This window comes from Nesoenas mayeri, assembly GCF_963082525.1.
Source record: "Nesoenas mayeri genome assembly, chromosome: 1".
In the NCBI taxonomy this organism is placed as follows: domain Eukaryota; kingdom Metazoa; phylum Chordata; class Aves; order Columbiformes; family Columbidae; genus Nesoenas; species Nesoenas mayeri.
This window is the reverse complement of record NC_137541.1, coordinates 141,204,568-141,227,424: the sequence shown is the minus strand read 5'-3', so window position 1 is coordinate 141,227,424 and position 22,857 is coordinate 141,204,568. Positions and strand designations below refer to the sequence as shown.

At 37.9% G+C, this 22,857-nt stretch overlaps 1 protein-coding gene across 1 annotated transcript; it reads right to left on the bottom strand.

Annotated features, from left to right (window-relative positions):
- Positions 1-177: 177 nt before the first annotated feature.
- Positions 178-22,760, bottom strand: ATG3 (autophagy related 3). The gene is made up of 12 exons (XM_080361883.1): positions 22,573-22,760; positions 19,601-19,642; positions 16,288-16,337; positions 14,987-15,057; positions 13,194-13,301; positions 11,886-11,935; positions 9,536-9,617; positions 8,998-9,032; positions 8,063-8,218; positions 7,290-7,417; positions 1,684-1,752; positions 178-438 (listed from the first exon to the last, which is right to left on the bottom strand). Exons 1-12 carry the CDS (start codon positions 22,642-22,644, stop codon positions 357-359), a joined length of 945 nt encoding a protein of 314 aa, XP_080218009.1. The 5' UTR covers positions 22,645-22,760; the 3' UTR covers positions 178-356.
- Between the last annotated feature and the right edge of the window lie 97 nt (positions 22,761-22,857).

The window sequence follows — 22,857 nt, the reverse complement described above, 5'->3', positions numbered from 1 at the left end:
AACCCCCACAGGTTCAGAAATCAGCAGTGACGCTAAATGCATTAGGCTTCTACAAGGAAAGCAGGCTTTAGCTTCCAATAGGCAAAAAAAGTCTTCTGTTGAAAGAAAATGGAAGGAATTATAGAGGAAAAAAAATTCCCACCTCTTAGTGCAGTGTCTGTATAGGAATGAGAGTGATTTATTTATATTACACATAAAGATTTTTATTAAAAAGGCTGGCAATGGAACATTTTATTTTAAAGCATCAACTTGATAAAAGGTTAGTTACAGAAATTGTGTATGCTGTTGTATAAGTCACATGGATGGGTTATTTAAAAAAAGACTTGATAATTAGAGGAGGACATCTCTTATTTTAGTTACATCGTAAAGTGCCTTGTGTAGTCATATTCTATCGTTGGAATGACAGCCTGTACAAATTTCAAGAAAATAAGAAGGTACCTGAGTTTCTTGTTAAGGAAAGTGCGTAATAGCTAGGAATCCTGTAAAACAAAGCAGAAGGCACATTCAGTGGTCTGCTCAACAGTATTTCTTGCTAATAGAGAAAGAACACCTTGTAATGACACAGTTAGATACTAGGAAATTCATACAGCAGAACTCTGGTAAGGACATCTGATGCTTGCCCAAACCTACAGATCTTGCTGTATTAAGTTAAAACAGGGAACCAGGAGTTATTTTCAATAAATCTTACAAACACCACACAAACATTTACAATCCCACTTACATACTTAATATTTGTTATTAACAAATGCCAAGGTGAATTGCACCTAGCAAGCCTAATCCCTAGCTACCTTTCTGTAGTTGCAGGGAAAGCAGGTTCCTCCCTCAGTGTTTCAGTGGCTCAGAAAAAGAAATAAGTTCCCTTTTTGAATCATTCTTTGAAAGAGTTCCTTCCTGTTGATGAGGGAAAGTAGAGAGATTAGCTTTGCTAAAGTGAGAAGACTGCCTTCAGAGAGGAGACCTTCCTTGTCTCCCTGTGAATGTCACCTTCAAATGCACATTGGGCCTGAATCTGCAGTCTAAAGTATATTGGATAATCGTAAACTCAAGTGTCTGTCCACCTGGGACTGAGGCAGACAACAAGTGGAAAAATTAAAATAAATCATTAAACAGTCAAGTTACATTTGGTACTGCATATAAGTAAAACCTACTATTTTGGCATGTCAGTCTCATGGACCATTTCTTGACAACCACAAACTACATAATAATAAGGGAATAAATTGCCTGCTAAAAATCCCTCAATTTGTTTAGCAATAGTGAAAAAAGTAATCTTGAAAATAAGCTGTTTCTAACTATTGAGAAATAAAAGAGTTGAACTACCTTGTCAGAAAAGTTACTGCCCAGTTTAGTTTCACATGCTTGCTGCACAAATGGAGCACTAGAATTCCAGTTTGATATTCACAGCTACCTCCCTTCACACCCCTACAAACAATGGCTCAATCCTTTCTCTTCAATCCTACCTACGTTCCTTGTTGCTCCTGCCACCTCCCCGCACCCTCAAGCCTTGTAACTGATTTAAGTTTTTTTGCTCAAAGGAACTCAGCCCAAAACTTTAGCAAGTGCTACCACAAACAGTTGTTTACTGCTTTCACATAAAACTGCATTCCAGTTTAAGAACCTTGAGGTAACAGCTCCTTACACTGCCAGAAAACTCTAAGAATATTGTGTAGTAACGAAAAAGGATACATGTGAACTCCAAGTTCTCCTCCACCTTCTGCAACAGTCTCTATTATTTTCTTCATCACTTCTGCATGCCTGAAAAACAGATCAGAAACTGTAAAAATACTTGAAGGAAAAAGTAACTCTGTCTTCATCTCAATAAGATTAGGTTTTGTACAAATGAAATAGTTTTGGACTGTTAGCTTCAGAAGCAGCAAGAGGAAACTTCATTTACTAAGGAAAAAAATCCCAACAATAACTGAAATATAATATTAAGTAATGAATGTAGCATTATTTGACAGGTTCTTATGCTCACAAGGGAAAAAGAATGATGTTCTATGCTACAGTGTAGACTGAGTGCCATAATGAGAGTCAATATGTATTTCTTAGCAATTAAAAATTACAAATGCCAAAAAAGCCACCAGGTAAGTCCCCACAAAATAATCTGTACCAGCAACAAGCCACCAGAAGTTCCCAGATCACCCCTGAAAAAGATGCCTAGAAATTGGTGCAACTTTTTTTAGCTGCCTCTGTGGCACTCTTGGATTTGTACAACTTAAGATGTATCAAAAACTTAAACAATTCATAGTTTCCTAGGAACAGCAGGCTACACCAAGCCTGCATAAATTTAGAACTGTTGCTCTAGGACTGACTTTGGGTAATGGAAACTTTTTCTGGCAGTAACTTGGGTTCTATGGCAGCTTCTTTCCTCCTGTGGCTGTTATTATAAAGCACTACAGGGGAGGACAAACATTTCCTCCGGTCACTGTTTTTCAATGTGAAGCCATCAGCGACATTCCAGACCTACTATGAACCACACAAACATTTGTGTACAACGCTGATTCTGGGAACATCACATGGAATCACAGTATAGCTGAGATTGGAAGGGACTGGTCGTCACCTAGCCCAACACTCCTTGCTCAATGAGCAGTAAACTAGAACAGATTGCTCAGGACCTTGTCTGGTCTGGTTTTGAAAATTTCCAGTGATGAAGACTTCAAATCTTTTCACAACCAGTTACAATTCAGAAGTAATGGTCTTGTGTTCAGGATAGTTCTTATACCACATTAACCAGGAGATGAAGAACACATTAAATCAGAGGGGAGAACTACTGTATGGTTATTTTATGGTTTATTTATATATTTTTAACACAAACTCTCACATTGTATAATGCATCTTTTATCTATACTTCAACTTTTAAATTCATGATTCTGTAGGCAATCTTTATCAACAAGGACATATAGGGCTATGGACATCCACATACACAATGCTGCAAGCTAGTTAACAGCAGTAGTTTAAAATACCTGTCCTGAAACAACCTATGTGCCTACTGAGAACAAGGAAGAGTGGTAATCAGAGTTTTCATAACTTTCTAACCATGCTTTGATACCACTATGCAGATCTAAATTGCTGACCAGTAACTGGCATTTAGTAATCTCCGAAGTTAATCATGTTGCCAGTGACTGCAAACAAACGGAAGGAAGCTGTTGCAAAGTTACCAACATATGCTGTAAACAGGAACACGCAAGTCTGGGGAACTACAAAAGGTCAGCATTTGTCATTTGTTGTGCTGTTGGTCTTTGCAAATCAGCTAACTCTCACAGTTGATGCCAATTCTGGATCCTCATGATGCCCCTGCAGAACACACGCCACGTCATGTGCCAAGGCCAGTTGCTTCCTGTAGGAACCTGGCCACTGTCAAAACTTAAGCTTTGACCTTGTCCATAACAGAAAAGTATTTTTTGTACTGGCACAGAACCTACAGCTATTAGAGATCTTTTACAGGATACTGGTTCAGCTTCATACATCTTAATGACATTTGTTCTCTTCTGTTTTCTAAGGACTAGTTAGATATCTGGAATTCCATAATGGCCACAGTAACAGTCATTCTTATTGGTCATACAGTTACTCATGAAAAGCTCTACAGTTGCTTTATAAACTCAGAAGTTTTTTTTTCCTGTTTTCATTTTCCTTTTATAAGAAAATGTCAAGGAATTAATATGAAGTACACATACCCCACAAAGGAAAGAAATAAGGTGACTTCGGGAGAAATGTTATCTAAAATACCCTGCTATCTAGAGATCTCTTTTTTTTTTTTTTACTTCTGAATAAAAGTACCCCAGAAATAACTCTTAACTCGAGATGACTGAACACACTACATGCTCACTGATGCTTGTTCCAGGACCTGTTTGTAGATCACTTGAGCTATCAAATAGATCAGACATTTAAAATATCCACTAAAATCACCTAAATTACTTTCTGGTATATCAATCAGTTCTTGAGGTGGTTCAGGTAGTATAAGTAAGTTACTATTCATATTCCAAGACAGAAATACTGCTATTCCTACCAAAAATAGAGATATACAGAGTTAAGAACATGTATTTAGAGGTTAAAAATAAGTTGAAATAAGCTGTTTTCTTAGATCGATTAGATGACCCTTTATGCTCTCATCAGGAACATTGGCTTTCCAGCTGAAAAACCCCTCTCCTGCTTTGCAATTGATCAAATCTGTCAGTCAAAGTACTTGTTATTAACTTCACACTTGAATTCAGCACAGCTGACAAACTAACATTGTCTGAGTATTACCTAGAAGGGAAATATATACCATATATACCATCTGACAGTAAAAGTAAAAAATAAAAGCCTTCCCGTCATATGATTCAGTGTCTGTAATCGCTCACAAACAATGAGATGGGTGTGGAAAAACCCACAAACATCATAATTAGGAGAAACATTCAGAATCCACAACAGTCAGTTAATCTTAATATCTACAACTTCCCAATCCTTGCAGCTACCTCTAGTCACTTCCCTGCAGATATTTACAGCATATAAGAAGAGAGTTCAGAAACCTATTGCCATTATTCTGAAATAGTGAAGATAACCCTTTGGAATTACTGCAAGTAATTCAGATCTAATTGTAAATGTGTTTAGTAATTAACTAAGTTGATAGCTCCTTCATAACACTCACATAAAAAGATGAGAATTGTGATTAAACCAGTTTGCAGTAATTAATGAGGAAGCTGACTGTGTTCCTCCCAGCATCATAAAAATGCTGACAAGAAATACAACTTACAGCAGAGCTGCAAGATGAACAGTTTCAACTAACTACTCAAAATAGAAGCAATCTCAAGCAGCTGACATCAGCACCAGACTGCCTTTTCTTTCCTTTCTCTGACGCATCGCATAAGGAGACACACGTCACAAGAAACAACCAAGTTAGTTTAGGACCGACCAAATACCCTATATTACACAATTTTTGTAACATGCAGGGAAGCAACAGCAACAGAGCTAGCTAAACACTGGTACTTCCTAGCTAAATTAAGAACAAAACATTTTCAGCTATTATTTTTCACATCAGAAGCTCAGACCTTGTTAGCTGTTAGCCTTACCTATTTAAGGAAATAGCTCACCTTGGAGAGTAAAAGAACATACTTAAAACCTCAATTTTAGATATGCTGTTAGCACCCTTTTTTACAGTCTCAAGATAACCTTTTCAAACCTTTCTGATGTTAAGCAGTTGCCAGTCAACTAGATTGCCTTTTGAGAAGGACTAGACAGTTCCCTCCACGTTTAAGACTACAAACAAATCTGTCTCACTGTCACATCAATAACCTCTCCCAAAAGACTAAAAGGAAGTAGTGTCATGATGCAAACCATTTCTTCGAGTGTAGATGTGGATTACATAACAAAGGCACTGGTGCTTCACTGGCTTCAGAGGAAGAAGTGAAGACATACACAGAGCTCTCATCCACGAAGACTCTCAACCCAAATTCACACATTAGCATTACACTTGTTCTTACTCTGAAAAGGTGTTTGCGAAATTGAGCAGATTCCATCACAGCCACAGCCCAGTATAAAATGCACAGTTCTACCTAGTTAGTGAGGGTCGTCATGCCCAAATATCTGGTCATCTTTGTTTTGTCTGAGAGTGCCCTCCCAGCCTGCATCCATCAACAGGAGCAGTTTCTCAATCAATTTGCAGGACTTCCAACAATCACTAAATTAAGGCTTGGCTTCAGGCTTTTCTTTCTCCTTCTATCAGTCATGTCCCTGGTCAGTCTGTTAAGCCTTCCAACAGTCATCCCACTTGACACTCCTTCAGAAACACCAGTTGCACAAAAAGCTGCATCCATTTTTTTCATCCAAAACCCTGCAGACAGCTAACATTAAGCCAGTAAAAGTCACTAACAGATTGACCTATTAAAATGTTCTTGCACCTTTATATGAACAGTCTTATTGGATCAAACCAAAGGTCTACCTTGTCCTGCTTATTATCTTACAGCATGTGCTCAAGAAGAGAAGTCAGAGCAAGCACCTAGTAATGCTTCCCGCAAAGTACTACTAGTTTCTGGCAGTGTGCAACCCATGTACTTTCTAATTCTGGAGCATTCTGATAACTTGACTTTCAACAAGTTTTGACAAATGTTTCTTTCATTAACATCATATTGCTTAAATAAATATTTAGTTTAAATAGGTCCTTTTTCTGCCTTTGAACATGCCAGCAGTGAGTAGCATTCAATGCCACCAGTTTTACTATTAGAAAAAACTGAACACCTATTACTTCACCTTTTGTGCCAATCATGATGAAGGTCACTGAAATCATAACTCCCCACTACCTCACAAAGTTGTCTCTTCTAAATCTAATCTTGGGACCTGAGGCCCTTCAATCTTATGATCAAATAATTCCTAAACCAGAAACAAGAATGTTTTGAGTCTGCAAAATCACAAGCTTGTCAACAGCAAGCTGATTATTTGACACCTCAGCCAGTGACATGGATCCCTGAAGTGTTTAAGTCAAAAGAAATTACAAGACTTAAAGGGGCAATCTGGACTGTGTTTTTTTAACTATATGCAAGACTACAGAGAGCGTCTCTTTTTTTAGAATGAGATAAAAGTTCAAACTCCTTTCTCTTAGAATTTAACACTATCAAGAAGCTGAGGAGTTACACCGTTTAAGATATTTGCTCTGTATCACTAAGAAACCTAAAAGGATGTTGGGGCCTACATCTAAGATGAAAGGCACCTTTTGAAGACCTAGGGAAAAAAAAATAAAAAAAATCTGTCCAGCTAGTCAAACTACAGACTCCCTATGTCTTGGGTGGGAAATACAGAAAATGCAACCTGCACTTACATTCAACAAATATTTCAGTGTGGTAATTAAAGGACCTCTATTTAGTAGTGTAAAATTTCAAAGACTTCTGGGGAACAGAGGGTAGTTATTCCAAAATAAGGAGGAGTTATTTCGTATTCAAACAGCTTTTTCTGCTTACAAAGTATACATTTTACTTTTACCCTCACAAAAAGAAAAAAAAGCAGCAAATGCAAGTATAGAAGAATTTTGTTTTACAGAGTTCTAGCAGTCTGCCATCTTCTGGAGTCTGTAGGGAAGTGAAGAAAGAGCAAGTTGAGCAGAGAGAAGACAGCTTTAACTGCGGAATACACTTGCAGCAGTGAGCACTGGAAAGGCTCTAGAGAATCACTGATATCTTCCTTTCATACCACCTCAGAAGTTAACAGACCACCATGGCAGTCAACCATGGAAATACATCCAGAAAACCTGTACCAAACCCTTCACAAGACCAGCGAAATGCCTTGTGTCTGCATGCTGAATCAGACCTGAAACAACAACTTACCTGCATGGATGAACTGAGCACATGGGAGGTGGGGGAAGATGAGGATGGTTTTCAATGGTCACTGTTTTCTTGACATGATCTTGACTAATATCTTCATACATATGCTCTACTGTTAAAGGCTGCCGCTGCTATAGGGGAAAAAGGAAAACAACAAAAGCACTATTAACAAAGAACCTTTTGCTCCTTCTCAGCAATTCTATCATCATTAACAGATGAAGCACCACAAATTTTAAGTATCTAATATACAACAGTTCTGAAGGTACACTGAAAGAACCGAGTGCATTAAAATCCATATGGTGTTTTTGTTTTTAATATACCAGGTGAATGGCAAAGTCAATATATTTGAGAAACATTTAGATTCCCATTGAGGTATTTAATCCATAAGCCCTAATCAACTTTAACTCAAGAAACATGGTCAAGAAAGGGAAGAGGGATTTATCTAATCCTCTCCCTCTGAAGATCATGAAAACACATACCTGCTTACTTGACTGAGTTTATTGGGGTTATTACTAACTCTAAAGAGCTAATAGAAACTCAAATGACAGCATGAGTTCCTTCCTTCCAAATGTGCTCAGTTACCAGGTACAATTCACTGTGAAATTGTTCCTACTTCCTGCAAGTACCATAAATCCTGTCTGCATCCCTGACTGTATAATTGTTTTCTCACTATTTTTGTTTAAATTTCTACTATGGATAAGCAACAAATTAGCCTTGCTATTTGACACACTGAGTTTAATTTCACAGAAGTGGGACAAAACCCAACATAGCTGTACCTCATCATATCCAAATAACCAGAGCCTTGGAGTTTGGTAGTATTTGTCATAAGTGATGTAGAGGTCATAAGTCCTAGTCTGTAGAATAGCATCTTCTCCTCCCACATCAACTTTAGCTTTGTTAGCTTCTACAATTTGTCTTGTGTCAAGGGTTGCCTGGTTCGAGGTAAAAATGACAACATTAGTACTGTCTTGCTTGGCTTTCCTCTTTTCCCACCCTAAATAATTATGTAAAGCTGTAAAACTGAAATTAATGTTAAGTGAGCATTAAAAAAACATAAGCTTTTGGATTTTATCTTTAATTTAGGAGTATTAGTTTCTCTCCCACCAAGTGATTTTTTGGTTTTATTTTTGGAGTGCTTTTTGTGTTGTTTGTTTGTCTTATTATTTTAAAAAGTTCCAGCTTCCTAAGGAAGCATACAACTACATTGTCACATTCCCTTCCCTTCTTTCACCAATAACTTTTGAATGCAACAGACAATTCCAGTGAAATTCAGAAAGCAGAGGTCCTGGTTTATGCAGGTTCATGAAGACCATAGCAGAGTACCACAAATAATGATGCTCTCTGTTTTCTCTCATGAACAGCCCGGTGCACCAATCTATTGTACCTATAAAGCTGCTCATCTTCTACATGTAAGCCTCAAAAACAACCACTGCACTTTTTACCCCTTGTGAATACAGCACTGTCTGTAAACAGACAAAAAAGGACCCGCAAACAAAGCAAAATTATTGTCATCAAAATCTTTGAGGACCTAAAAGTTACAATTACTGCAGTAGATTGGCAGGAGACAAATCCATAGGAAACCAGGCTCAGTAATCCCACTGTGTCTAACAAGCTCATTGTGCCATTCCTTTGATATTATTATTTTTACTTTGCTTGTGTTCATGTTGGTAATAAGCATTGTAACAGACAAGACAGAGAACGGTTCACTCACATCATCTGTCTCCAATAGCCCACTTTCTTCATACTCTGAAAAGAAGACCCATAAAAGTCTGTGTTCAGCTCGCAGCTCGTCATCATATTCTCATTCACAAAGAACTCCATTAAAACAAATCTATATGTGTCTAAAGATATTTCATTCAGGTAGACTTCCAAATCCCCAAACCAGGCTATACCTTTTTTAATACAAGTTTGACCAAGACTACCATAAGTACATGATAAGCAATCCTGAAGCCATTTCAAATTGACAGACTGAGTTTAAATATAGATATGAAGCAGGAAGGAAGCTGTGCTAAATCCCTAATTTTTGCTTGCTTGGATCTGTTCTGCTACTCAAATTAATTTCCTAGCCATTAACATTCACACAGGTTTCAGCACACAAGTTAGAGTAAACATGCAACACTAAGACCATACAAAAGATAGGGATGAATTTTTCAGCATGCATTCCATTAAAAAGAAGAGCAGTGTTTTCTTACAGCATACTGCTTTAAAGGCCTGAAATAAAGCACATCCCACCCAATTTAAGGAAATACCTTCCATGTCTGCAGCTTCTCCTTCATCTTCATCATCATCATCTTCACAAGATGCTGAACATTCTGGTATTTTTATATTATCCTTTAGAAGTTAAATTGAAAACACTGTTTTAAAGACTGCTGTATCTATACAACCTAACAACCCCAGCAAACTTAAGTCTAGTAAATACATACAGAAAACAAGAAAAATAATTTCTGCAGCATTACGGACTATGCTGAACTATCTGCTTGTTAACCCAACTTAGTTTCAGAACGACAGTATGATGTTATAAATCCACTAAAAAGTTCTTCTTTGACTTTGTAATCTAGAGTGATTTAATTTCTAAGCAAAGAAGAATAAACACAGTGTTAAACAGTCAGAATTTATTTTAAAAATCCCACCTATCTCAAATGAAAGGCAATGACAAAACAGCTATGATGAAACATGTAGGTTAAGATTTCCTATTACCAAACCCACAGTCAACTGTGCAACGGTTCCATAATTGGTTTTAAAACACATGAGAGACCCCCAAAAATGCAGCACATTTTGACATATGTCTGAGGAAGCACAGTCCAACGGAAATGCATACAGCACAAGCCCTCAGCCAATGTTTTCTTCTTTTGGCCATTGTGGGCCTATGCATGGCATTTGAATCCAACAGACAACTCCAGAAAAAATTCAGAAGGGAAAGGTCTCAATTTCTGCAGGTTTTATAAAGACTTTATGGAGAATACTCCAAATAATGATTAGAATTAGAAGATGCTATAATTGTAAGCATCAGGTGGCTGGTTTCCTCATTGTAAACCACAAAACAGTAAGAAATCAAGTTGTGTAGTGCTTTGTCAAACAGAACATTAGCGGAAGAGCTGTCATTCTGAATTGGATGTGTGGTCCAAGAAATGATGTAGTGTACAACAAGCAAGTTTTTCTACATACAATATATTAGAAGTGAAATCAAATTCATAGCACAGAACAGTAGTTATAAATCACAATACCATTCCACAAGTATTGTGTTTCATAGAAACAGTGATCACCTATAAATGTAGTGTACAACAAGCAAGTTTTTCTACATACAATATATTAGAAGTGAAATCAAATTCATAGCACACAACATCAGTTATAAATCACAATACCATTCCACAAGTATTGTGTTTCATAGAAACAGTGATCACCTATAAATGTTCCTTACTGTTTCTTCCACCCTTATGTTACTGACTTGTGAAAAAGTAGTTATTTTTTACTATGTCCAGCAACTGAAATACAGGTGCTTCACAGTTCATCCTATCAACAGCACTTCGAGCTGTTTACAATTGTGCAGTAGCATGCATCAGTCCATTCTATTTGCCTCTAATTTTCAAAAATCCAAAGTTTTGCCCCTGCAGGGTTCAACAAAGTCTCATAGCGCACAGAACTCCACTTTAACAACCAAACATAGAATAGTTAAGGTTGGAAGGGACCTTCAAAGTTCATCTAGTCCAACCTGCTGTGATGAACAGGGACATCTTCAACTAGATCAGGTTGCTCAGAGCCCCGTCCAGCCTGGCCTGGAATGTCTCCAGGGGTGTGGCATCTCCCAGCTCTCTGGGCAACCTGTGCCAGTGTTTCACCACCCTCATTGTAAAAAATTTCCTCCTCGTGTCCAGCCTGAACGTCCCCTTCCTTTACTTTAAAACAATTACCTCTTGTCCTACCGCAACAGGCCCTGCTAAAAGTCTGTCCATCTTTAAAACCATTTTGTGTCTCTGTTTCTTAAACATGTTACCTAACATATTTCCTTTTCAAGTACTTCCAACTGTTCTCAGTTTCCTGAGAACCTAAATTTCAGATCTGGCTCCTGCTGCAGAGTGACTTTTTGGAAACATGTGCAGAAACTAATGACTTTATAAAACATCTACATTTAAACAGTTTTAGTACTTCTAAAACTTGAGGGTGCAAGTCTGTCAAACAGGACCAAATGCATTAAAACTCTGCTTGCAGCAGTTACAGATTACGAAAAAAATACTTCACACCCCTACACTATTTTCCCATATAAAAATTTCTTTACACTGTATTTCTAAACATTAGTTTCTTGAGACACAAGGCTGCAGCATCACTGTAAACAGAATTTAACTTTCAGTTTGTAGAGGCCTGGCACAAAGGCACACTGGGTTAAAGACATCCCCAAAATAACACTGTCTCAGTAAACACATAGTAATAAGGAGATGCACATGCTTCAACTAATATCATGGGCACTGAAGGTCAGTGTATATCTGCAACACAACCAGTGACAAATTATATTTTAATTTTTCACAGGAAGTACTGGATTGCTGCAGGTAAGACTTATCTTACCTTCAGGTCCTGTAATAAAGAGGACAATTTAGAAACAAGTACCTTACTGTCTAGTGTGATCTCCTTAACTGCTTCTGTTGCGCCCACTATACCTGTTAATTGAACAAGAAATTTGCATTAAGGAAGCTTGTTTCTTTGTTGCAGAATACTACAGAAAGAGGTTGCAGAGACCTCAGAAAGCAGTATATGATCTTTCCAAAGTTATATCGCACAACAATTTTGATATCTGAAGGGCTGTTTATTTGGTACTGGTAGCATGCTTGGTGCTGGACATCCATAAACAAGCCATACTAGTAACATGGAGCACAACAGCATAGCTCTTGCACATCATATAAATTTTGTTGATGGAACACTGCAAAGTAATTAGTAGTTGGTTTTTTTTAAGGAGCTTTTGCATAAAATGATATCAGGATAGGCACTCATGTCACAATAATGGAACTCAGCTTCACGAGCAAGGCATGCATTTATGAATATTTCTGAGCACCTTGAAAGTAAGGTGTTCATGACAGAGCAAAAAGACAGCAGAAGACTCAATGCTTTTAACTGAGAGGAAATGGCAGTAAAAACCACCCCAAAATCACAACAGTATCAACTCTTGGAAAGACAGAACTTCACTGGCTCTTAATAGAACACAAAGAAACAGAATAAAACAAATAAAGCTAATAAAATTGCCAATCCTTAGAAAAGAACGAAAGGATTTATAAGAGGCTGTACTAGGAAGACTAATAAGATAGATTCATGTCAGCAGTAATTTTTAGACTTCTCTAAGGACTTACTGTAAAAAGGGATCATCTCCTACACTCCCCTGTATTTAACATTTAGTTTCTTTTTAGTGGCTTCCCTCTCTCCCAGTGACCTCCGATACTAAAGTAATAAATATTTTCTAATGAACATAATGGAAACACCAAAATAACTAAGTCAGTTGAGGTCATCATTAAGATAAAGATCTCAATGTGCTTCACATGCAATCTTACTAAAAAAGAAATATTTGCATATTCTTCAAACAACACAATTTAAATCAGCATACTCTTCACAAGATCTTATTAAGGAATGAGTGAATACACAGCTCATTTTTTTTTCAATAACTTCCTAGAACTTTAAGAGAATACTGAAATAATTTATTATTAGCACCTCTGAAAAGTGGCCCTTTTCAGGAATATACAGGCATTCAGCTAAACATCTGAGCAGTCATACACCAATCAAGTGGGTAGCTGGTAACATAACCTGTTTCTTCCAGATTAGATACTAGTATACAGCCATCTACGCATAAGAAAGATTTTAACTTGCTAAGAGTGGAAACTGAAAATCTTTCAGTTGACCAAACAAAGGCTGAAGGAAGACTTGAAATACCTGCATTGTGAAAAGTGTCTACCCATCCCCCATCACCATCATCTTCTTCTATAATTGCTTCCTGCTCATCTGAGTACTCCATCTGCTTACACCTTTTGTAGCACGGCACTGTAAAAAATTGCAAAGCAGAATTAATGTAGCCATTCCCATCCAAAACTAGATTGGAGCAAAGAGTTATCCTACAAGGCCTTCTGAAATGTGGTAGTCTCTCATATACCCTGATTTAAGGAATCCCAAAGCTATGTCTCAAATGCAAAAGCATGAACTTAAAAACATATGTTGATCTGCTGTACCAGATATTTTATGTATGGTACAAGATTTGCAGTGGCCTTAAAAATTCATTCTTCTGTTACCCTTTAGAGCACATTCATCCAAACTCTTCAGAATTAGAAAAGAATTAACTTCTCATGTCTCCTGAGACTGCCTACCTATTTGCTAACAACTAGAGACAACTTATTCTTTTTCTTCACATTGCTAAGCAACTTTTAGTCTAAGTACAACTTTGCCTGGATTAGCATCAGTTTACTGAACTGACTTGCCTTTAAAATTCTCCTAATATATCACATACCTGATGTAAACTTTTAAGTATGTTTAATTATAAATTAACATCTAGAAGCTTAGAAGAAGTTAGAATTAATTTGTTATTCAGAATAACATCAGTCATATGCATGATAGAGCCATTCAAGTACAGATTTACACAAGATTTTCAGAAAATAGTCAAAGAAAGAATGCAGATCTGATCAATGCAGAACAGATATTTTCCAATATCATAAACAAGGACTATGTAAAAAATGCTCCTTTTCTGCCAATGTGGAGAAAACTGCTGCATCAGTGCAGTATTTTTAAATTGCTCTTAGACCTTTCAGAAATGGAGAAGAGGGGTGTGAAGAGAAGTCCTCAGAAGACTTCCAAAATGAGGCCTGTAGGATGGCTCCCAGCCTCACCCATAGCCCAAAATTTTACTTAGGCGGTAGGGCAGTGTGTCACCATCTGCAAGAAATGTATTTTGAAATGTGATCTAGAAGAGTCAGAGCAATGGGGAACCCTGGAAGTGAGGGGAAAAGAGAAACAAAGTAGATCACTTGACCATCAAGACCATCTTAGGAAAGTCTGTCCAACACTACCACAAGCCTTTCTCCATGATAGTACATGGCAAGTCTTCAAAAAACAGCAAGTTAAATCCAAGCATAAAATACAACCCAGTGCCACTAAAAATCTCCTCAGGCTGTTTTTAGTACCGAAGGTATATCTTTTGAGAAAATTATTTCCCCATGGCTGTGCTTTCTTATCCATTAAGGTAGCCACCACAAATATACACATATACACAACTGTGAACCTGATCAAAATTTGATTTAAAATTCTGTAGTTATTTAAAGGAATAATGACATTAGTTACATATGAGAACCAGAAGTATCAGTGCCACCATGAAAGACATTTCAAGAACACTTCAATAGCCCAAGTTTTCCAAAAGAAAGAGGAAAACCAACATCCTTTCCATTTGGACATTGAATATGAGCTAAAGGACAGGATAAAAGACAGTCAGAAAAGGAGGTATATAATGTCTAAGCTTCATTTCTCCTTCAAAAATGGCAAGCTGTGTTACTAGTATAAAGCCCTACTAACAACTGGTCTCAGGAAAAGATTTCAGATATACAGAGAACAAATTTAATATTGTGAAGCCAAAGCACCGGATACTTGCTTCCCCTGACAATACAGACAATCAGTAGAGTTGATAGCACAGTCAATCATGCTATCAATCCTTCAAAAACTTAAGAGTTAAACTTTAGCCTTACCATTTTTAGTTACCAAAAACTGTTTCTCTGTTGGCAGATAAGCCTTGACTTTTAGTTCTTCTCCTGAAGCCCTGTAAAATGAAGTGTACCATAAATGGTTGAGAATTTTATGATATGCAAACAAAATAACCCTTCTATTTCCAATTTACATCAGAAACATATATACACTCCTCTTCATCTATTCTCAGAATCTGTTTGCTATGCCTTTATTTGACTATAAGAAGACTTTTACATAGGTATGAGGTTAAAAAGTTTAGCCACCCTTAAACTATGGAGCTATTTTCTGCTTCAAAAATGACTTTCACTTTGAGAAGGCCAAGCAAAGATGGGTTGACAGAACAATTTACTCTATGTGAAACTCCTAGGATTGGCAACAACCATCCCAAATGTTTGTAGAAAGCAACTTCAGAAAAAAACAACACAAAAAAACCACACACAACAAGAAATAGCCTTCTACAAATACAAAACCTGCCCACAGTCACCAGAGCTCAAGTAATCTTTACCAAGCTCACATTACTCAAGCATGTGCTTTCACTTTCAGAGGTCTTTAGTTTGGAATAAGAGCCTAACATTCTAAATAGTCTGTCTAAACTGCTGGCACATAGGATAGACTCAATATCATGTTTTCTCTGAAGGAGACAGTGAAAAGGCAACAATGACTGAAGCAGTATAATTCCTCCTTCAGCTTTTCACAGCCCAGTAGAGAGCCAAAGAACCTTTATGATACCAACTTCACAGAAACTGTCCATCTAGGAACTGACTGGTTAGTGTTATAATGCAAGCCACCAGTAATACATAAGGAAGCACCTTATTGTACATGGAAGATAAGGGATTTCCAAGGGCAAGCACTGCACAAAGTGATCTGATGTGGGCCAAAATTCGAACAAATGTAATTAACAAAAACTTCTCTAAAATACACCAATTACAAGTAGTTCTTAGCAATTCCAGTTGAACACAGCCTTTGCTTTTTCAATCACCAATACTAAGACAAGCTCAGGGAGATGTACTGCTACTGCAGCTAAGCACTGAAAGCATTCACAGTATGCACCAGCTTATTTCCTCTACAATCTCAGGAAAACAAAACACAATCCCAAAACAAACCTTCATCTCAGCTGCTACACAGAGCAATAAATAAGTTCTGCTCAATATAAAGACAGATTCATCATAAAAACAGCACAAGTTCTATTGCAAGAGTCCATGTACTATTCTGAAATGAGACAACTCTACAGTTGCGTCCAATGGAAACACATCAAAGCAAAGAAAGGAGTGCTAGCTTTCTATAGTTCTTTCATTTTACATACCATTGCCAAGTAGGACAGTGGTGAACTAAGTGATCTCCAGCTGCAATAAACTGTTAAGGCAGGAAAAAAAACAATTAAGTTCTTTTAAACAAAACATAAGAAAATAATCTACAATGTTTCTCAATATTAATATTTCAGTTGCACATTCCTCTGATAGATTAACTATTTAACTAGTAACTGTTTCTATCAGTTTACTTTTTCTTTTAACTTCATTTCTCAGCTAACTGTGAAAACTAAAAGACTAAGTTGACTTCACCTGAAGGAAATGCATACTGAGCACAATAGCAAATTCAGATAGTTTGAAAAAGCTCTGGTATTACTTACCAGTCTTGTAACAAGCAAATAAGTTTCCTAGACCCAGTAACATTGTTTACTTTGTGATAAAGAAACTGTTTCTATTTGCCACTCTTCAAAGATTTACAAAAATAATTAAGAACTTAATGTAAAAAACCCAAACAAACAACAACACAAACAAAAACCACTAACCAAAACAATCCCACAAACAAACACCCCGTCAAACCTCTTTTGGTTTTCAGAACAATTTTGCAGCAAGAAGAAAAGTGAGACTGTCAAATTAATTGAACCAGCGACAGAACTGCAGAGGAACAGCGTACATTTTAAGTAATGACCATCACTATGATAGTTCTATCTCTGATGTTAACTAGGTATGGATAATCAAGTACTTACTGCATTAAAAAAACTTATGTATAACTTTGTTCTGAAGAAATAGCTTTTTAAAATCTTCACTTGTTCTTAGTATCAGAGATAGAGGCTTCTATAAAAATCACATCATTATGTCAAAGCATAGTCATGCTAGACTTGTGTACAAACTCAAAATTCACCCAGAAAAGTCTAACTCACTGGGCTTACTTTTTGTACACATAAATTGAGGAAGGTAAGCCTGCATTTAATAACAGTGATCTGTGTGGTCTTTGCACCAGTTACTTTTGAAAATTAGGTGCCCATCTACTGCTTCAATTGCATTCTTGTCTTAAAATGCCATTTTGTAACAACATACAGTTGTTTACAAAGTTTACAAGAAGTTGTTGGAGCATGACAAAACATGCTTGCAGCATGTCACCCATCTTCTCACTGTGTCCTCCACAACAAGCTGTATCAGCCTAGCGGAAAACACCACAACATGCACTGCACGTGGATTAACAGATTTAATCTCTGCAAAAGTGCTTTCTTTCACCCATTTTCCCAACGAAAGTCCCCAGCCAAAGTGAAATCTTCACTTTAAAGAAAAACAGCATCCCTCTCAACACACATAGAAATTTTAAAACTCATTAGCCTTTATGTAAAAATAATACATGAAACTCCAAAATGATTTAAAATTCTTTGTTTAAGGAACTGGAACACCCTTTGTAGCACCAACATTAAAATACATTATTGAATATGAAAAAAATTTAAAGTGTTAAAATTTCAGTTGCATTTTCTTCAGTTTAGGCAGTATTATTAATCTAGCTGGTTTCAGTTTCTATTTCTTAAGCACTAATGCTATCTCATCCCTGAATCAATATTCCAGAGATCAGTTTTAGGACACCATCTTATTTCTATTCCCAGAAAGGAAGATTTTTAAGATTTGCCTGTACTTACATATAAAATTAAACCAGATGTTATCTTTCTGAGGTATTAACTAGTAAGAACCCATGACAGGCAAAAATTTGTTGCAATTAAATCAAGTACAGATATATGAAAAGATAGAGTAGCTGTTGAGTTTGATTAATGAGTCATCCTTAGCCTTATCGCTAATTGATTCATCTTCAGAGGCAAGCCACAGGGATCCTACCAAGTCTATAAAAGTCAGCATCTTAGACTCAAACACAGTTGAACTGAGATTCACTACCCAAGAAATCCAAACTCATTCAAAGATAACATCCTAGATCTTTACAGATGACTTCCAATTATTCTTTAGCAATGATTACTATATAAAGACCAAAATCATCAGAGAAGGAAAAAGGGACAATTAGCAGATCCACGCTACAGGCTCATCTAAATTTAACAAAAAATTAATCTTGCTGTATAAGTGTTTCCCTTTCGACTACTGCTTTGAATGATCCAATCTATTAATCTTATCAGCACCTAACTTTATACCGAGGATACACACTATTTGCATTCTAACTGGTGTTTAAATACTGCAAAGTGTTTAGGGCAGCATAGTGTGGTTCTTACTACCTTCTATAGAAAGTACCTTTTCTTTCAGTACTACCGCAAAGTTTCCCCCCCATACATCAAGAAGGCATTATGCCTTAGTGGAAAATTTGTCTATTTGTTTTATGTATAATATAGATTATAAATATATTAATATGCAATATATAAACATTTATATAAACACATATGTATGGTTATCAGAACAACAGAACACCCTGTTGCTAAGCCTGTTTTTCTAAGCAGTACTCTTCCAGATCACAGAAAGCACAAGTGAATACTTGCCATGCAATGTAGTAGAAAAATGCTAGGTACCAATGTTAGGAAAAATACTTCTGTCCACATTATCTATCTGCATCAGTCACCATTTTTTCCTTCCTCTTTTTTTTTTCCCCCCTCTCTCATCTTCACATATGTGCATTCTGTCTCATTTTTCTTTCATTCTACCTAACAGCTAACATAATTTTCTTATACTTATGTAAAGACAATGTATTTTCAGAATAGTAGTATTTTAATATGAAAAAAAAGCAAAACAGGGGAGTCAAAATAGCATTGCACAATCATTGTTTTTAATATTCTAGAAAAAAAATCCTGATTGTTTCTCTTAAAGAGCAGACTCCCTAAAACACTACAGCTGCTTGGCAGCAATCCAAAACATAACCAGCCTGAAGCAACCTACAGAGAGGAAGGGAAAAAAAAAATAATCATTGGATACTCTGTGTGGACAAGCATTTGTAATGATTTAGCCAGAGCCCAGGAAGGAACCAAAAGTGAGGTAAGCAGTGACTGTTCCTAAGATACACGTTCCCCTTTGAGTTGCTTGTGGGAAACACCTCTGAAATTGATATATTCCTGTTTTAGTCCTATACAACCACTACAAATTGAGCTGTTGAGTCAGTACAAGCTTTCTTACAAGTTTTTCACAACATAATACAGGAAAAAGCATCTCACATTCAGATATCAAGTGCCACCTCAACAGGAATTCTGTTGATCTACTTCATCTGGAGAGTACAAATGCCATTTAAAACTTCTACTTTGAGGAAACTGTTTCAAGAAGCAATAATTAGTTGGCAAAGACATGAGTTGTTTGAGATTAACATGGTCATTTTGAATAAAATTTAAGTATATTTTGGAAGTAATTATAAAGTTTCTAAATACTTACTTCTTCAGGTGTAATTACTCCAGTTTCTTTAAACTTGGACTCCTGCAATAAATAAAGTTTAGAAATTTTGAGCTCTGTTGACAAATCACAGTACCTCACTTTACTGGTAAAGACAAATATCTGCTCTACTTCTGTCATGGAACTAGCTCTGTCCACAGAGAACTGTGAATCTAGAGGCAACCTCTGCAAGGGCTGATAGGCAGCTCACTTTAACATCCTATGATGTAAGGCCCAACAAAATTACTTGTTGCAGAATGTGGGAGATTATGGGAAAAAAAAAAAATCACATATACAAAGTAATTTTTTTTTGCTACAGCCAATTATATCAATAATGAAGAAGAGATCCCCAGCACTCAGGAATACATTTGCCAGTAAGAGATAGAAAACCAGTTGGAATCAGTGATTCTAACAGTCAGTACTTTGAGACTTTTCTAGGCACTGAACAGCACTGCAATGCATAAATATGAGGCTTTGCAACTAAGAAATGTCATGAAATAAATGACCACACCAACTTTTCTCTGTGGTAGGAACAGTTATGAAAAAAGAATTAGTTACTGATTTTTCATACCCATTTATGTACCTTCATTATGTACCCCACGGAAACAGTTTTGATTTTTGCACATTGTCACTTTTTTTATGGAGGAAAGAATATGGCAAGCAGTAACATGATTTAGTTCTGCATGGAAAAGCAAAGTACTATTGCATTAAAGATGACATTTATGAAATCTAAGGCATTTTTAGCATTTCAAATTTAGAGTAAATGTATTTTGTTTCAGACTTCTATTTCTGTTTTGTTTTCTTCAGAAAAGTCTCAAGCACCAAGGAAACCCTGGCATCAGTGCTAAGAACCACTTTTGAAGAATAAAATTTCAACCATGGCATAGCTCACTTTTCAAGTTTTTGCGTCACCAATTACTGAATACTGGCCCTAAAAGCAGCAACTGAAAAGTACCTCACTTTTAGCCACAACTTTGCACCACTGAATCATTAAGAAATCATTAAAGAAAAGCAGCCACTGCTTAACTTATTTATACTTGGTGCATGCTATCACCTGTGCTGCGTAAAATGAGCACACCTGTTTCATATAAACACTGATTACTTCCTTTCTCCCTCAGTTCTAAAGAAGAGACATTCAAGAACAAGATTAAGATAAGCAAAACAGAGACTGAACTAACGTATAGTGATGTTATGGTGTTTGTAAAAAGAAATCAAACTCAACCTTATTTAGAAATTTGGATTGCTGTAAAACTGAGAATTCTCAATAACATGTTATGCAACACTACAGTGGAAACAACTTATTATTTAACCTCAAAATGAACTATAAGCAGTAGGCAACAAGAGCAAACTCGTGTTTCTGGAATTACATAAGTAAAATATTGAAAATATCCAACCTCTGTTCCCTAAGGATAAACAGTTCACTTTTTCATCTCTGTACATTCTGCGGTATGTAAGCTAGTGAGAAAGACAGGTCTAGTTTCTTTCCGAAGTTTCCAAGTTAGAGTATATAGGCATATATACCTGTAATATGTATTATTACTCCCAATATGTTGGAGGTTCTACTCCTGCCTCCTCTTAATAGTACATCTATGCACAAGAATTCCTCCCTTGTCATTCCAGCTGTGCAACAGTAAATGTACCACAGTAAACAAGTCACTTCACGTTTTCACAGAGCAACTTCTCTACGGCCCATATATGTCACACCGGTAGGCAATTCTAGGTTCACTATCAAGGCACACTATATGCCACAGAGGAACAAATGCAATAAATAACTGAGTATTAGTCTTCTGCCTTAAGATCTAAGCTGCAGAGTACAAGGTATATAGAAGGTCACACCATAAAGCCAGAGAGGTTGTCATCATAAACAATTACAATGAAAGTATTTTTTCAAAAACATGGAAAAGTGTGAAAATCAATAGTGAAAGAACTGCTGGCAAGTTAAGCATTCACACACAAAGTTGGGTTTTACATCCAAAAGTATTTGTAAATAGCAGGCAGAAAATGTGATGTAACTTAAAAACTGCAGAAAAATACTTAGATGTGCTGCCTGTCTTTACAAGCAGACTGTTACAATGCGCCCTTAACAACCAAACAGTCCATTGCTACTATTTGCAGTCACTTTACCACACAGAGGCTTGTACCAATGTAGTAATGCCAACACAGAAATAAGCTATGCTACCTGATTTTATACCTACACACGTAATGGAGATGCGACTAGTTTTCTTCTATGCCAGCTGAAGAAGTTTCACTCTTACCCAAAATAATAACCACAACACGCTCCCTGAAACCATACTTAAGCCTATCAGGATATGAGCATCTTTGGATTTCCATCCCTAGTGACGCAACTAATCAAAGTTTAGCCACTTTAACAGAAAATTCCTCGAGCGGTAGGGCCGGCAACACCGAGCCTTTGAAGGCCTGTACCTCCCACGTGAATACTCCCACCCGTAATGGGATGTGAGCTCCAACTCAGCGTCCCCGGTGTAGGATGAACGCCGAAGGCTTTGCCGCTCAAGGCTGCCCCAGCAGAGCGCCCCCCTGACAGCACACCTGCTCGGGGGAGGCGTGAGGGAGCACCGCGCCCTCGGAGACTCTCCGCCGGTTGCGTAAAGCCACCGCAACGACACAGAACTCCTCGGGACCGGAGATCAAGAGAGGTCGCGGCTACCGGGAAGACAGAGCAACCGCCCGGCCGCGGACGCCCCCCACGACCCGCCAGTGCAGTAGGGAAAGGCCGCGAAGCGGGAGCCGCCATAAGGAGCCATCAGCGGGCGGGCAGCGGCTGCCCTGAGGCTGACACCCCAGAGGGAAGGCCGCGGCTGCTACCTGCGACCCCGGCAGCTCCCAGCTCCACGGCCACCTCACGGTAAGAGGGCGGGCGTGTATCCCCCTCCCCCAAAACGACACCAACACCTCAGGGAGCGCGCGCCTCCCCTCACCCCACCCCCCCAACAGGTTCCTGCGCCGACCGGCACCTTGAGCACGGGGGTGAGGTACTCGGCCACCTCCAGGGCCTTCCCCTTCACCGTGTTGATGACGTTCTGCATGGCGCTGCCGGCGGGCCCCGCGAGGAGGACAGCCACCTCCTCCCCCGCCCCTCGGCCAGCGACCTCCGCGGCGGCCCCGCCAGCACCGCCCCCCCGCCAGTCACGTGAAGCGCCGCCCTTCCCGGAGCAGTTCCCGCCCCGACCTGCGCTCCATGTCGCGCACACGTGACGTTTAACCGGCGCTCAACCATGCGTCACGCCCGACACAGCGGC